Here is a 17532-nt window from a genome sequence, read left to right on the forward strand (position 1 = left end):
GGGTGCGAAGCTTTTACACACAAAAAAGAGTCCAAAGTTTTTCTTTCAAAAAACAAAAAGGAGACAAATTATTGCCAAAATTGTAGAAAAAATGAAAAGGGAATACATGGATGAAAGAAACAAATGAGGGGAAAACAATTTAATTAAAATTACCCTGCGAACCCTTTTTGGAAAACCTAATAAACGAATCATTGGTAAACTTTTGTCACAAAGAAAAAAACAATCAGCAAATTGATTGGGCAACGTTTTTTTCTCAATTCTAAATCATTCAGCATGTGACAAAAAGAATCACACATTTAAGAAAAATAGATTTTGAAAGGAAAAAGTAAATGAATTAGAAACCTGATTAAAGAGTCAATGAAGTAAATGAATTAAAAAAACCTAAATTATTTAAACCAGTTTAAAAGCTTTTAACAGAAGGCTGCTAATGTCAACTCTGACATTACACATCCTTTCGTGGTCTTGTGCTGTCATTCACCATTTGAAACGGTAAAATCAACTTTTTTCCTGATCAAACACTTTGCCGAAATGAACTCGTAGCCGTTCATTTAACTTTCTTGAACTTTTTCCCATGAAAGTCACTGCTTCTACAAACTGACATATCCCTATAGTTTCCATAACACCCGCAGAGCAGGATGGAGGCTTTTCAGACAGTGGACACCTAATTGAGCCCATGCGGCAGTAACCATTGAACAAGTTGGAGAGAAAATTCAGCTTTTAAAACGAAAACTGCAGCCAAAACCAAGAGTAGTATTAGTAGAACGTAGTGTATGAAATGGAGCAGAGTATCAAAAAAGTATCACCAAGCATCGAAATAAATGCTCAAAAAACCCGCATTTAAGTTTTAAAAAATGATATAAAAAATGAAACAAAACATCCTTGCAGAGCATCATTTACACACATGCATGCTTAAATAAAAACAATGCGATTATGCAAAAAAAAAAAGGATGCTTGATGAAAATCCGCGAGCTAGTAGTTACGTTTAAGCCTATTTGCGCAGCATAGCTTTAAAAATATAGACTGTAGCTAAATCAGGTAAAGATAGCGTAACATGCTTAAACATGTCAACATAGGGACTTCTTAAACAAGGCCGGAAATTTCGCGCAAAAATAAATAATAGACAGATGAGTTCTGTCAGTTATGCTGAAATATCACCAACGAAGCATAAACTCAGCTTGCGTAAGGAATGCGATTATGCAAAAAAAAACAATGCGATTATGCAAAAAAAGGATGCTTGATGAAAATCCGCGAGCTAGTAGTTACGTTTAAGCCTATTTGCGCAGCATAGCTTTAAAAATATAGACTGTAGCTAAATCAGGTAAAGATAGCGTAACATGCTTAAACATGTCAACATAGGGACTTCTTAAACAAGGCCGGAAATTTCGCGCAAAAATAAATAATAGACAGATGAGTTCTGTCAGCTATGCTGAAATATCACCAACGAAGCATAAACTCAGCTTGCGTAAGGATAGCTTTTCTCACTGCAAAACTGTTTTGGACGAAGAAAAACATATTATCAGCCAACATATTTCAAATAGCTTCTCCATTTGAAATTTTTTTTTCAAATAGAAAAGCCTCGAACAACCTCAATTGCTCATCCAATGAAACAATTTTTACGGCTCTCTTAAAGACCATGCAAAATCGCAACAAAATTCTATCAATTTGAATATATTGGCAATTACCAAACTACCAGGCTGACCAAAAGGTAACCAATAAATTCTTCTGGAAAAAGGGCCAATTATTTGTAGAAAACCTATCGGAAACTTTTTTCCGATGTGAGCTGCATAATTTCAAAATATTTTCGCCAAAAATTAGTCGAACTTGTGATTTTTTAGACCCATGAAATTAACTGCTGAGGAATAACTAATGTAGAGATTAACTAGTATCGGCTTGTACATTGACTTGATTGAGAAGACGCTTAAAAATCTAGCCTGAAGCAGAAAAAAGCTAAATTGGCGTTATTTGCATCCTTGCAAGATTTATTATTGTATCTGAAATTTTTCTGATCGAGTAACAGAAATCGAAAGAAAAATAGAAATCGATATTTAAAATTTTTCTGATCGAGCTACAAAAAGTTTCCAAATAAGTTAAATTAAGAATGAATTGCTTGCTCTGATATATAAAAAAGTGAAGTCAAAAACAGTTGGAAAAGAGTCAATGAACGATTGGAAACAAAAAAAACAATGACTTAATTTGAAGAAAAAAAATTCGTACTTCAAAGAAAAATATAGGGCCTTAACGCTTTTTGAACTTTAGAAAACACTTGTGCTGGAAACTTTTTTTGATAGCATTACCTGAAGGAGAAACTGGATCCATAAGTAAGTTTTTTTGTTCTGCTGGGAAATCTGAAAATTAAAATCGACTTTTGAAACTAGACGTCAATAACGTTTTTTGTGATCTTTTAACTTTTGCTTTCCAAAAAACTGCACTTCAAGAAAAATCAAATTTGAGCGTGCTTAAATTTTATGACTTTTTCCTGAAAAAAAAATCATCACGACACAATCTACATAAGAGTCTTCACTACGTTCATTGGCTCTTAATAAGTGTAGAAAAACATTTTAAATGAACAGGAAAAACTAAAATAACTATACTGTTTTAGCAAAAAGCAACAAAAATTTTATTAAGTGTTTGACATAATTTCACAACCTACAAAAATAGTATCATCTTTCAGATACACAGGACCATCATGCGTTTCAGATTTGTGGATTTGATCATGCGGTAGGAGCTGCGCCAGCCCATTTTCCGGAGTATATTCAATAGTTTTGGCTGGACGTTGAAAACACGGAGAATTGTTTGTTCTGAACATGAGTTTATGATGTTTCTTTTCCGATTTTGAGGTTTGATCGAACACTCGAAAAACAATTACTCCGTTAAAAGGATAGTCGAGTATATCGTCCATTTCAGATCTGTAACACTGAATAAACATGCTTAGACTTTTTCCTTTTCCCTTTCCAGTGCCGTTTAGAAATACACGTAGACGGAATTCATGTCCGCTGGGGGTTTGAAAATGAGACGACACAATTGACATTTTCTCTACATCGCTGGTGGTCTGGTGTAGTTTTAATAGGCGATCGTAGTCCTTAATCCTCCAGTTCAATTTTCCGTCCGTTCTCATTCGGTGTTTTTTCTCGGTTATCTTTGATTGTAAATCTAAACTCAAGCAGATTTCGATAGCAAATCCTATAAATTTGGGATCAAGTTAACAGTCTCCTCATTGCTAAATGACACATGCCCTTATCAGAGTCATGGTAAAAAATTAAGTGGAAAATGAAAACTTTTCCGCAGGTCAACCATCTCCCTCCCTAATTTTCTGACCATCTCTCGGGTAGGATTTCTCATTCGAGCCTTTTCAGTCGCAATTTCAGAAAAAAATCGGTGCTGAACCCTCTCCTCCTACTTTTTGAAAACCCACGAAAATATTGGAAAATGAGAATGATTTAAATTTTTTTTACAAGGAAACCTGTGGTCGAAACAATCTGTGCTAATTGTAGAGCAAGCGGCGTCTTAATTTTTTCTTTCCAAAAGTATCTTTTGAAAAAAACTGCAATCATGCCTAAGAAAAATATCTTCGAAAAACCATGCTAAAAACAATAGCCATTTTTTAACTATAAACTTTTAGAAAACGATGAGCTTCGCGACTAATTTTTCTAGGTGAAAACAAAGATCACCAGAAAAAGAAAAATTGCATGATCAAAACGTCAATATTTATAGGGCATTTATCGATTTGTATTTATATATGTTAAATACAAACGAATATCAATTGGGCCGCTGAGTCTTGCCTAAGATCGGACATCAACGGGGCAGCACAACAGTGCCGAAAATGAAAAGGTGTTCAACAGTGCCGAAAATTGATGATTTTCGGCACTGTTGAACGATAATTTTATTTTCGGCACTGTTGTTCTTCGGCACTGTTGTTCTTCGGCACTGTTGAACGCCCCTCTAAGGGCAGCACAACAGTGCCGAAGTACCACAGTGCCGAAAATAAAATTATCGTTCAACAGTGCCGAAAATCATCAATTTTCGGCACTGTTGAACACCTTTTCATTTTCGGCACTGTTGTACTTCGGCACTGTTGAACGCCCCCGACATCAACAAATCACAGTTGAACTCAATTGTGCTGTCAAATAATACTCTCGTTTAGTAAAAGTAGAACGTTCATCAATTTTAGAAACAAAAACAGATTTTCTCGGTTCTCCGAACTAATTGAAAACTGCCCGCCCAAACCGCATCAAAAACTGCTCCCGTAGCACTCGAGAGTAATCAGGACTGAAAAAAGGAGGCTTTTTCGCGAACCCTGGCATCGCCACAGTCACTAATTTAAAGACGAGGCGAGGGTCAAATCAGTCTCCGTAACTAGGAATTGTAGAGAACTGAAAACAACTTAAAAAACACGAATGTGAGCTGTACACAAAATGATAGCTGTGAGCAGCTACTAACAGCAACATGTAAAAACAGATAAATTTTTCGAAACAAAGCATATCATTAACTTACCCAAAATTCTCTTTTCATACGAATCTTTATCTCTCGAATTTTGCATTTTGTGCGCTTCAATTGTCGACTGCATGAGTAAAAGTTCATTACATAGTACAGTGACTGCATCATCTACATCTTTAAGCATGGTATCTTTCAAAGTATTTCGAGTGTCTTCAGTCCCCGTATTCGTACCTTTTCCTCTATGTTTTTCCTCCAATTTTCTTACACGAGCACTCAAATCGTTATATTTTGTTACGACCTGCTTAGTCATAATTTCATTCATGTTCGTTTTCTCGTGCAGGGCTTCTACTTCTGCGTAGATGTGTAGAATACGTTGCAAGTCTTCTCCGTCGAAAACACGACTGAGCTGTTCCACGAATGTAGGGTCCTGAGGATTGGAGTCGTTTAAATTCATGTTACCCATTTGCTAAAATAGAAACAATGACACCGAATCGAACAGCTGATATATATTTAATTTCCCATAGAAAAATTAAAGTGATGATTATAAAAAAAATTGACAGTGTTATGGAAAATAATTATCAAGCAAGAAATGTTCGGTTTATCTTAAATAAGGTTGAGTAAATATTAGGAAGGCCAGGATTAGTTTTCTATAAATAATAAATAACATGGTTAAATATAATGACGTTATTATGTATTTTTCGTCATAGACCAAAGATGAATAGCTTTCATTTACTTATATATTGTGGTCAAATATCTGTTGAAACCATTCATAAACAGTCTGCAACAAGATGCTGAACATTATTTTTATTTTTAAGCGTTTCGATGGATCGCTTTTGAAAAGCACAACTGTCGCAAAATTGTTGTTTTTCGAACACTACACATTAAGTTCACAAATACTTCAAACCACGCTTAAGTCAATTGACGAAAAGAAAACAATCTGCCAACTTTGCTGCTCGACAATTTTAATAATATTGTTAGTTGTTTGTCCATTTGAGACTTGATTCTTCCAAAAAAAAGGAGTGAAAACAACGGCATTCTGCTGTATAAGAATGTTGACTGGATGGTAGGATTGAAAAAATGACCTAGCGATGAATTCTAGAATCCATGTCAAGTCAAGGCAGTCTCTTAAACAAATGATTCACTTTGCAATTGTATAAATTTAATTCGGGCATATTGTTCCTGGTTGAAAGATATTCTAATTCTAGCATATGTAAGATTGGGCATTGAGGGAAAATTTATTTCCAAAAACTTGTTGTTTGAGTATTTTTAAAAACTTTCTAAAATGGCGCACAGACAATTCAGCCAGTTTTCAAAAGACTAAATTTAAAAAAAAATCAGAGATAATTCTCGGTTTAAGGTAGCTGGTAGGCGCGCGTCGCCGCAGTTTCCGGTGCTTCTGTAGGCAAAACGCGACTACAGCGTTCATTATCAAAAAATTTAAAAAAGCAGTTCTAACTTTAGTTACAAAATTAATCTTTTTTCGGCACTTCCAATCATATTGGCTGAATTGTCTGTGACTGAATTTTCAGTTTAATTTTGGCTGAATTGACTGAGTTTCATATCGCCTGAATTCGGTCCAGAAGCGTAATAAAATAAAGCAATAAACTCTATATAAACATTTTCAACAAGTATTCATAATATCAAAAAATGAAATTGGTGAAAACAACGTGGTCCTAAGTAATTGGCTTAGAAACAGTTTATTTTTCTAGAAAATTGAATCGCAGAAAAATTACACAATATAATCACAAAGGCGTAATTGCCTTTCGAACACACAGGCAGAAAACAAATTAACACACAAAAACTATTCAAAAAATATTTGAAGCTTACTAAAATTCAACTATGCAAAATTCTGCCCACACCTCATTCTAACTCTCAATAAAAGGAACATCAAGTCTTTCAGCTGCATGATACGAAAAACTATTCCGCATCCAAAATGTATTGAAACCGTAGTACTGGTATGATAAAAACATAATAATGGTATGAAGTTCAGCAGTACTGAAGGTTAGTTTTGACAAAAAATCATGCTCATTTTTTCCGTCAAAATCCAAAATAGTTTTGATTGCGCTAATGTCTGATAGTGTAATGACGAAACAAATTAGTATCAAGTTTAACGAAGTTTACATCGTAACTCCACCCCAGCTAAACCAAGATTGATTAGCGCCTGGCACAGCAGGGGGCTGTTAAATTGGTATCATCAATAAATTTTAATGTGCTCAAAAACTACTGCCCCTTAATTTCTCCCATTCATTAACGCATAAAGTTGTATTATTCCTTTACTAGCGCATGACTCGCACCTACGGTACTTCAAATAAATAGTTGAGCGTACAAATCTTCTTAAAACATATACAAAAACAGCGATAATTCATGCAAAACTTAACTGGGCTCATCCATAAGGGGTTTCTTTTTCATTAATTAAGTGATTTATTATAAAAAATTAGTTTTTTTTTACCAAAATGTTTTCATTTTCCAAAACTAGTGAAATTTATCAGATATGTGAGCATTTTTAGATTTTAAAACTAAAAAAGACCCCAAACAACATTATAGAACTACTCTTTTCGTATTGTTTTTAAAAAGCTCAAAAGTTTCAACATCAAAAAAAATTGAAAAAATTGAAAATCAGACAACGCCATATCTCGGAAACCAAAACAGCACGTTAAGGGGATTCTTAAAGAGCCGCAATTTTTGTTTCAAAAACATCGAAAGGTTTAATTTGCTTTACCGCACCCTGTGTAAATCGTGTGAGGGATGTGAACGCGGCGGATATCCACTGACGTGGCTCCTACTCCCACTGCTACCAGGGTTGCTGGACGAGCTGTGGACTGCATAATCCGTGTCCAGAGAATCTCCGGACTCCATGTCCACCGCGTCCATCGTCAAATTAGACGACATTTTGCTGCTTCAGTCGGTTAATTAAGAAGCGAGACAGATATATTCAGTTTCTGAAGGGTTTTTTCACGGTAGAAAATAATTCGCATTAATTGTAGAGTCACTGAGGCATCTGAAAACATAATATTCTGATTAGATACATGAGATCCTCATTTGTTTTTTGAGTTTCTTTTGAGGGGGGAGCAGACGTACACAGATGAGCTCTTCTGATCCCACAAATACGCTAACGTCAACATTATTATCTGGGCTCTCAAATTTCTTCAATTGGCGATAGCCACGCTTGCATCATACATCCTTATAAGCTTAGAAATACGAAACTCACATATCATTAGTATCCTGTATTATGGAATATATCCTGTTTTATTGGAATCACTGATTTATTTTATAAATTACAAAGCGGACTGCAGAAAAAATTGATCATGGTTTGCTAGCCTTTATAATCACATTTGAAAAATATCAGCCAACACTTTCAAATCCCTAATAAATTTTCCTTGATAAAAGAAGAAAACTGAATATTCATGCTTTGGTGTTTGTTTTATTCAGTCAATTTTCGGCGATCGAAATAGTTTTTAGCCCCATTGAACACATCGACTCCCTGTAATCAAATGAAAAAAATTTTACTTCCGATCATTTTTTTGCTAAGTTTTGGGAGTTTAAAAAAATAGCCAATTTAGTGGCCAATATATGAATTAAGGGGCAGTCGGGGCATTCAGGGTCCTGATATACGAGCTCCATTTCATTTGCGAGGGAAAATCAGTGTGTTTTGATAGAAAAAACGAGCCAAGTTTAACATCCTCCTCATCTAAGCCGTTTATGGCGAGGATGGCAGATTACTCTGAGTTCGAAATTTCAGCCAATCAGAATTGATCGTTTTACACGCAGCGTTTGGCAAACTTAATTCAAATTGAACGCCGGGGTGGAAGATCTTAACTTGGTTTATTTGGGGTGGGGAAATGTGAACTCGAAAAAACATTTACGTACATGTCTTCATTCCATGTTAACGATGCAAGTAAAAGCGCGTGATATTTTGTGAACCATAAACAAATATAGACGCACATGCAAACTGTATAGAAAACTGTATAGAAAACTGTAGTCTAAAATAAGCACAGTCTAAAATAAGCTAGCTTTATTTTATGTCTTTCGCTCTGTCGCCATAACCATGAGCATTCTTCAGTATTCAAGCATAATTTTAACCAACCAGTTTTTACATCAAGCATGGCACTGATCAAGCAACTCTGTTGCAAGTAAGAGCTCGCATAAAAATAGGCTCAATCATTGTCTATTTACCTAAACTAGAAGCTATAAAAACTAAATGCACTTTCTCTTAGTAAATTAGTTTGAGTGCCGTTTTTTCTCTTCTCTGGAGCAAATCATCTCTACAACTACCCTAAGCCAGACTGCTCGTATCACGTCACGGCACAGCCATCAAAGTTGCCACAGCCTTTTAAGCTATACGGAGTAGTGTTTGCTTCAAAAAAACTAGCACATGATTCGCACCTACGGTAGATTGTTGAACGTGATGTACGTTTCCCGATAAAATTACATTAAAAAACAAGACATTTAATACAACCATAAATTTAACTTGGACCCATCAATTAGGACTTTCCATTTCATTAAGTGAACATTTTAAAAAGTTCTATTTTAGGTTATTTATTACACAAATGCCCATATCTCCGAAACTAATGAGTTTTATCAGTTTTGAGACACTTCAAACTCAAAGAACACTAAAAATCCAACAGCAAACTCATACTTCTTTCATATCTTTTTTACTTGTTTACTTAAGTAGTTTACTGTACAGCTGGAAAAATTACTGAAAATAATATACATTGGAAATTAAAACTGAGAAGTTCAATTAGAAGCCAAACTTGCAACCTCTAGGAGTTGCTTGACGGGACCACAATACATGGTTGGAATTTTTTGGTCAGTTTTTAAAATCTATGTTTCTTAAAGAACAAATATTAAAAAGTTTCAATCAGTCAAATTTGAAGGCCATACATGCATTCCCTGCATGTATCCTGAAAGCAGCCCACCATAAGGTTGAGAGATTCAAATTCTGTTCGTTTTTTCAAATCTAAATTTTTTGAGAAAAAATGAGAAATCTATAAGAAACTTCATCTCGTAAACCAGAAGTATTTGAGCAACCATAGTAACCAACTCCTTGACGTACCCTGGGAGCACTCCGCTATAGGGTTGAGTCAATATAGGTAATTTAAAATGCGTGATAATATATTATGTGGGATAATTATTAATAAGGGATAATATAGGTAATTTAAAAATTGGACTGTGGCTCTATAAAAAATATGAGTGAAAATTTTGTGATTTTGAAATTTTCCAGGAGACATTATTTTTCGTGTAAAATTTATGACGTAGCATTTTATGCACGGAGGCTTCCCACAACCTAATGCTTCGACTGAACCCTTGATATCAGATTGAGTTGTTTTCGAGAAAGTCAAGAAGTTTCGAAAAACGGTCAAAAAATCAAAAAAAAAACTGACTTTTTCGAGGGTAATAACTTTATGTAAACAAGTTTGGGCGTAACTGCTTAAGCAGGGGAGGGAGTTTTGCAAAAACAGTTCTACCCATTGAAACCAAAATCTCAGATTTGCGAGAGTAATTTATGAGAAAAGTCAATAAGTTTCAAAAAATAGTCAAAGAATCAAAAGTTTGACTTTTCTGAGGGCCATTGAGCAAAAAAGCTTGGACAAAGCTGGTTGGGCAGAAGAAATTCCCACAGCCTGTTCTATCCGTTGAACCCAAAATCTTAAAATTGGGAGGATAATTTTCGAGAAAAGCCAAAAAGTTTCAAAAAACGGTCAAAAAATCGCAAAACTGACGTTTCTGAGGGTCATTATTTTATGTGTAAAAAAATTTGGGCGTAACCTTTAATGCAGGGGAGTCTCGACAACCCGCTCAACCAATTGAAATTAAAATCTCAGAATTGGGAGGGCAGTTTTTGAGAAAAATCAAAAAGTTTCAAAAAACGGTAAAAAAATCGCAAAATTGACTTTTCCGAGGTTCATAACTATTTGTATTAAAAAATTGGGCGTTACCGCTTATGCAGTGGAACTTTCCACAACCCGTTCTTCAAACTGAAAACAATATCTCAGATTCGGAAGGGTAGTTTTTGAGATAGTCAAAAAATTTCAAAAAAAGTCAAAAAATCGATTTTACAGAGAGTCATAACTTTTGCGTAAAAAATTGGGAGTAACTACTTGTGCAGGGGAGCTTCTCACAACCCGTCCTACCTATTGAAACAAAAATCTCAGGTTTGGGAGTGTAGTTTTCGAGAAAATTCAAAATGTTTTAAAAAATGTTCAAAAAATCAAAAATTCGACTGTTCTGAGGTCCATAAACTTTGTTTTAAAAGATTTGGGCGTAACCGCTTATGCAGGAGAAATTCCAACAACCTTTTCTATCCGTTGAACCCAAAAACTTAGATTTGGACGAGCAGTTTTTGAGAAACTTGAAAATCCGAAAATTTGGATCGAAAATTCCCCCCACACTTTTTCGAAGGCTGTAGGAAGTGGGGTAAGGTAAAAAGAGACTAGGGATTTATGCAGACACATAGGGTAGTGGGCTACCCTATGTAACACTTTTTTGAAAACCGGTAGAGTAGTTTTTGAGAAAAACGAAAATTTTCCAAAGCGGCGTCTAAAAAAAACAAAATAAAACCACCCGATCCCAATGACACTTTTGGAGATCCCAATGACACCCAATCCCAATGACACAGAAATGTTTGGAGAAACAATCATAAAAACACGCCATATCTCGAAAAGCAGACGAATTTGAGCAGTAATATTTGTAAACTCCTGAGAGTTCCCTGATAGCATCTCACTATAGGGTTGTGATTTTTAGTTTTTTATATCTTTAGAAAACTTTAAAAATAATTAAAAACGCCATATCTCGAAAGTCAAAAAAATTTGAGCTGTTAAATTGAGAGGGAACAATTGCAATCCATATTGTACGCTGAGATGAGAGCACTCAGCCATAGGGTTAGAAGTTTGAAGTCCTTTTAAACTTTTTAATCTAAATTTTTTGAAGAAAAAATTTGAAAAAATCAGAACGATTTGAGCAGTAAATTTAGAGATCAGATTCGCAACTCCTGAGAGTAGTCCATAGCTCTTCCCCATAGGATTGAGATTTTAAGTTGTCTATTTTTATTTTAAAAAATTTATTACAAAACTTGAGAAAATAATAAAAAAACGCCAGATCTTGAAAACCAAAAGGAATTGAGCAGTCATAGTTGAAGGGCAGAACTGCTACACCTTAGAGTACCCTGAAGGTACCCCAACATAGGGTTGAGAATTTCAAGTTAAGTAATTATTTTATAAATCTTTGTTTTGTTGGACAAAAAAATCATAAAATCCTCATACCTCGGAAACCAAAAACATATGAGCAGTAATATTAGGAGGCCAGATTTACATCCCCTGAGTATATGCCATAGCAAACCACGCTTCAACGTTACATAATAATCCTTGACCTTGAAATTAAAAACGTTGAATTCTATAAAACATATCAAACGTGGCAAAAAATTTTCATTTTATTAAACGTCATCATAGGATTTCTTAAACATGTGTCAAGTGAAACACCAATTAAATAATGTATAGACAGATGGATGATAAAATTTTCCAAAAAACCGGAAACTTTTGATTATTATTTGGAATTTTTTTTTATAGTTTTTTTTTGTGAAAATCGCTATGTGAAGTACAAAGTGATTACAAAGGGATATATTTAACACCTAGCAAAGTATTAAATAGATCAAATAGCATATCTCAATTCAATTCTGAAGTATTTCTTAGACGAATTAAGTTTCCGCATAGCTCAGGACAACAATATTGGATAAAACGTACAATAGCCCCCTTCGATCAATTTAGTGAGAGAAAGTACGAACTTTTGATAAGATAAGTTTGAAGAGAATGTTATATCAACCACATATCATATTTATTTAACGAAACAACTAAAAGATCAATTAAACTGATTTTGTAGCCCATGAAAAACCAAATTGTATAAATAATTACAAATTGGATAAGTTTAGCGCATTGGTATGAATACGTTTGGAAAAGTTTTGCGCATTCGCTATAAAGAACTAATTATCAAAACTGGCATCCGACCGACTAGGCAACCGTGAAACTCAGAATTTTAGTTGCCTAATGTGATACTTATGTTAGAGCATGTGACTTTGACCAGTTCGGCTGTAGAACGGAAGTGACGAACCTTGCTGTTCAGACCAAGGAAGTATCGTTTTAAACAGGGGCGAAGTTGCACTTCGCATACACAAGCAAACATATGACCGATAACGCTACTGGGCAAAAAGAATGAGGAAGACTTTAAGTCTACAAAATTTCATAAGATAAGCACGCCAAATATGAGACTACATAATTGCTAAGTGACACAATTCAATTAAGACCCATTAGAAGTAGTAGGCAAATTGAAAAAAAGAAATGTACTAAATAACATGCCTCAATTTAAAGAGCGGACGCATTTTAACTAGTATACGAAAAAGTTCATTAAAAATTCGTGATACCTTGAAGCTTAAGTGCTTTTTGTAATATAATAGTCTGTTTAATATCCTTAGCATTGGCTCTACTTGACAGCTGGTTTTTGACCAAAATGAACACTCGCAAAATGAAAACATTGTATCGCAACAATAATAATTGCGTCGCAACAATATTTGCGACTTAGGGTCGAAAAAAGATAAACCATACTATAACATAAGCTTAGCTTATGTAATGAAACGGTGGTTATTCTTGCTAGCATTTACTAAGTTTCGTCGGTTAACCAATCCGTTCGAATTCAGTTATTGACAATGACCTCAAGAGACCGTAAGACAAGTTTGAGCCAACAGGCTTCAAGAAATCATTGAGTATCGCACCATTTTGGCAACGAGTATCAGCTGAACCACATTTAGAATCATCAAAATGTGTTGCCATTGAAAAAATTGCCTAATTTGCAAGAAAAACGCGATCGTGATAAGAAACCGAGATAAGAGATACCAGGAGCAAAGAGCTGACAGCTACAACAAAAGCGACCGTGACTAGTTTGACAGACAGGAACCAAAAAAATTTAATAAAATAAATGTGGTAGAAAAAGTCAAAACAAGAATAACCGCTTTCTTTGTAGGCAGGAAACGAAAAAAAGGCGAGCCACTGGAACATTTTCATGCGGACCTGGTCAAATTAGCGTCGCGCAAATTAAGTGTGGAGAGGGAAAAGAATGGGTCATATTCACTACCCACATGAAAAATTGCAAAAAATGGTAGCCGAGAGACGATTATCACAAGACGCATGTGAGTACGCAGAAGCTAAAAGGGTATAGAGAACAGTAGAACTAGGAAACTATACCGATTCGGAGCCTCAACATATTAAGCTCAAATCATCGGAGCCCATGTGATAGACACAACCACGTGGAATCGGAAATCAAAACTACCAAAACCATTGAAGAAGAGGGTAAATGAGGGTTTAAAAACTTCTACAGAGGAACTCAACAATTCAGCCGAACTCAACAAACACAGTTAGAGCAAATCATGGCATAAAAACAGAAAACCATACGTACAGAAGGAACTCGAATCATGTCCTGCTAAGGATAAAAATTGAGCAAGAAAAAGACACTTGGCAAGAGTATGCAGATCAAAAAACGTGAACTACACACACGCACAATCAAGACGAACTAATCGACGAAAAAGAAGACGAAAACGAACCGAACAAACAGATCCAATGCAATACGCCGCGTTGATGAGCGCGAACGGATGGGAGACATCAAACATCTCACGGGATAACTTCAACACACTAAGGGTGATCTTAGACATACATTCAAAAATCTAGTCGGAGAATCTAATCTCAATAACCCATTCAGGAAAACACACGTTTTATCCACGGACATGAAAAAGACAGCTCAGCAAAATAGAAACGAAAGTCAGAGGATGACGCCGCGCGATGAATCGTGGCACAATGGAGCAAAAGAATATTGTAGTCACAGACATACCACTGGAGCAAAAAATAGAGGTCAAGGCAATTAAGCGTAATAGGGGGCTGAGCTACCGACATAAATATATTTCTAACAGAAGTCTGCTGATTAACTGATATGCTAGCCGAATTCCAGAAAGCAATCGATTTAATGCTTGCAAACTGCCCAAACACGTATGCTTACCTAGACGATATACTATTAATCACAAAAGGATCAGAAGATAACCACGAGGCACTATTGGAAAAAATAATCCCCAACTAGACAACAATTAACCTAACAATATCGATAAACAAGAGCAAATTCGAATGCAAACAAGTCGAATGGCTGGGACCAAAGACTGCAGCGAAAGAAAAACGAAGCAATCAAAAAGTAACACCTAAAACATTTAACGAATTTCAAGGGATCATCATATCATATAAAACGAAACACACCTTATCTAGAAAAAACAGCAGCACCGCTCAGACCATTATTTGAAAGTTCAAAAAAACAGGACATTGAACTGGTTGAAAGGACCCGAGAAAGCCTTCAGCGTTTTCAAATTAGTATCACACAAAACATTAAACAATTTTTAGACTTAAATGTACGTGATCTGCGACGGATCGACATCGGGATTAGGCAAGAAATTAGAACATAACATCGCCAAAGGCTACGTGACTAAAACACACTCCTCGAGATTAAATTCAATTAAAAAAAGGCGGCAGACACATTACTCAGGTCAATTGATACACAGCTGTTCCGACAAAATCTACAAACGCGCTAGGTCTGGGCATCGAAAAGAGACAAAAAATTAATCCTGTAGTACAATTCTTTACTGGGAACTGCTGAAATTTTTGAGCACAGCTGCTTCAACGTCAGAAACAGTCTGCACATGAGATGGATGCCTACTGATAGATTGAAGCAAGGTAAATCCGACATATCTGAGACAGACCATCCTAAACAGCATCGATTTGACCCACACAGAATACGAAGCAAAGTTAGACTTGTGCAAGCACATAGTTCTCGCATAGTTCCAGGAAGCAAATACTATATCAAGGAGGGGTAAAAACTCCGCATCAGAAGTGACAGAGCCAAGATAGAACAGGTCATCACGTGAGACGACGGAAACAACAGCGTCATACGAGATGTGGACTTCAACTAACAAGTCAACCTTCACATTGCCATCACCAATTCAGCCGACAAAAACATCACCACTCCCTACGGAGGCAGACACACTACCCAGGTCAATTGATACACAGCTGCTCCGACAAAATCTACAAACGCGCCAGGTCTGAACATCGAAAAGAGACAGGAAAATGCACCCTGTAGTACAATTCGTTAGAGCAAGAAACTGGAAACCGCTGAAAATTTCTTTCGAACAAAGCTGCTTCAACGTCAGAAACAGACATCTACACATTAGATGAATGCCTAATGATAGATGAAAGCAAGGTAAATCCGACATATCTCAGACAGACCATCCTAAACAGCATCGATTTGACCCACACAGAATACGAAGCAAAGTTAGACTTGTGCAAGCACATAGTTCTCGCATAGTTCCAGGAAGCAAATACCATATCAAGGAGGGGTAAAAACTCCGCATCAGAAGTGACAGAGCCAAGATAGAACAGGTCATCACGTGAGACGACGGAAACAACAGCGTCATACGAGATGTGGACTTCAACTAACAAGTCAACATTCAGATTGCCACCACCAATGCAGCCGACAAAAACATCACCACTCCCTACGGAGGCAGACACACTACCCAGGTCAATTGATACACAGCTGCTCCGACAAAATCTACAAACGCGCCAGGTCTGAACATCGAAAAGAGACAGGAAAATGCACCCTGTCGTACAATTCGTTAGAGCAAGAAACTGGAAACCGCTGAAAATTTCTTTCGAACAAAGCTGCTTCAACGTCAGAAACAGACATCTACACATTAGATGAATGCCTAATGATAGATGAAAGCAAGGTAAATCCGACATATCTCAGACAGACCATCCTAAACAGCATCGATTTGACCCACACAGAATACGAAGCAAAGTTAGACTTGTGCAAGCACATAGTTCTCGCATAGTTCCAGGAAGCAAATACTATATCAAGGAGGGGTAAAAACTCCGCATCAGAAGTGACAGAGCCAAGATAGAACAGGTCATCACGCGAGACGACGGAAACAACAGCGTCATACGAGATGTGGACTTCAACTAACAAGTCAACATTCACATTGCCATCACCAATGCAGCCGACAAAAACATCACCACTCCCTACGGAGGCAGACAAACTACCCAGGTCAATTGATACACAGCTGCTCCGACAAAATCTACAAACGCGCCAGGTCTGAACATCGAAAACAGACAGGAAAATGCACCCTGTAGTACAATTCGTTAGAGCAAGAAACTGGAAACCGCTGAAAATTTCTTTCGAACAAAGCTGCTTCAACGTCAGAAACAGACATCTACACATTAGATGAATGCCTAATGATAGATGAAAGCAAGGTAAATCCGACATATCTCAGACAGACCATCCTAAACAGCATCGATTTGACCCACACAGAATACGAAGCAAAGTTAGACTTCTGCAAGCACGTAGTTCCCGCAAACCCACAGGTCTATATTTCAAATGGGTGCAGAGAAAGGTAAAATTTAATACTTGTAATTAGTAATTTGCACTAGTTCCAAATGGAATCAGTGGTTGAAAAAACTTGATGAATCCACCACTCTCAGCGGAGGTCATGCATGGCCTACAGACATGGTCAGAAGACGAGGTCACGATAAAAAAAGACCAAAATAGAAACTACCGGAACCATGAAATAGCGCAACCATAGCGTAACATCAAAGGCACAAACAGCAGAAGGTGAGATGACAAAATCAAAAACTTGGTCAGCCAGACGCCCCAAGGCACCCGATATTCGTAGAGAACGAGATGACCGGACTCCCAGGGAAAATTACCCAAAAACTGAGGGAAGAACAAGAGAAAAATAACAGAGCAGCCCCCAGCAGATGAAAGGAAAAGAAAAGGTTACAGCAAAAAAAATAACAAGCAGGAAGGCGCACTGGGGGAGGGGTCAGCTTGTTAAAAAGTCGAAAATTGTCTGGAGAAAAAAAACCACATATACTCCGTCACTCTCTTCGAATTACGGAACAAAAATGCCTGCAACATCGCATGGGAGGATATTTCTGCGTCGGAAAATTCGAATTCCAGAGCGCAAAATTCCAGCGATCCCAACCTACAGACCGTTTTTTCAAAGACTCAAAAATCAGTCAACAGTTTGCT

At 36.5% G+C, this 17532-nt stretch overlaps 1 protein-coding gene across 2 annotated transcripts; it reads right to left on the reverse strand.

The window, feature by feature from the left end:
* Positions 1–2577: 2577 nt before the first annotated feature.
* LOC134842080 (TNF receptor-associated factor 5-like) lies at positions 2578–8447 on the reverse strand. 2 transcript variants are annotated; one of them, XM_063858241.1, is made up of 4 exons: positions 8302–8447; positions 7159–7432; positions 4666–4900; positions 2578–3150 (listed from the first exon to the last, which is right to left on the reverse strand). In XM_063858241.1, exons 2-4 carry the CDS (start codon positions 7321–7323, stop codon positions 2621–2623), a joined length of 930 nt encoding a protein of 309 aa, XP_063714311.1. In that variant the 5' UTR covers positions 7324–7432; positions 8302–8447; the 3' UTR covers positions 2578–2620. The 2 variants fall into 2 exon arrangements, with proteins under 2 accessions (XP_063714311.1, XP_063714310.1); XM_063858240.1 differs by having other exon boundaries at positions 4492–4900; positions 8302–8446.
* Positions 8448–17532: the final 9085 nt, after the last annotated feature.

The sequence above is a fragment of the Symsagittifera roscoffensis genome, chromosome 3, assembly GCF_963678635.1.
Source record: "Symsagittifera roscoffensis chromosome 3, txSymRosc1.1, whole genome shotgun sequence".
NCBI lineage: Eukaryota > Metazoa > Xenacoelomorpha > Acoela > Convolutidae > Symsagittifera > Symsagittifera roscoffensis.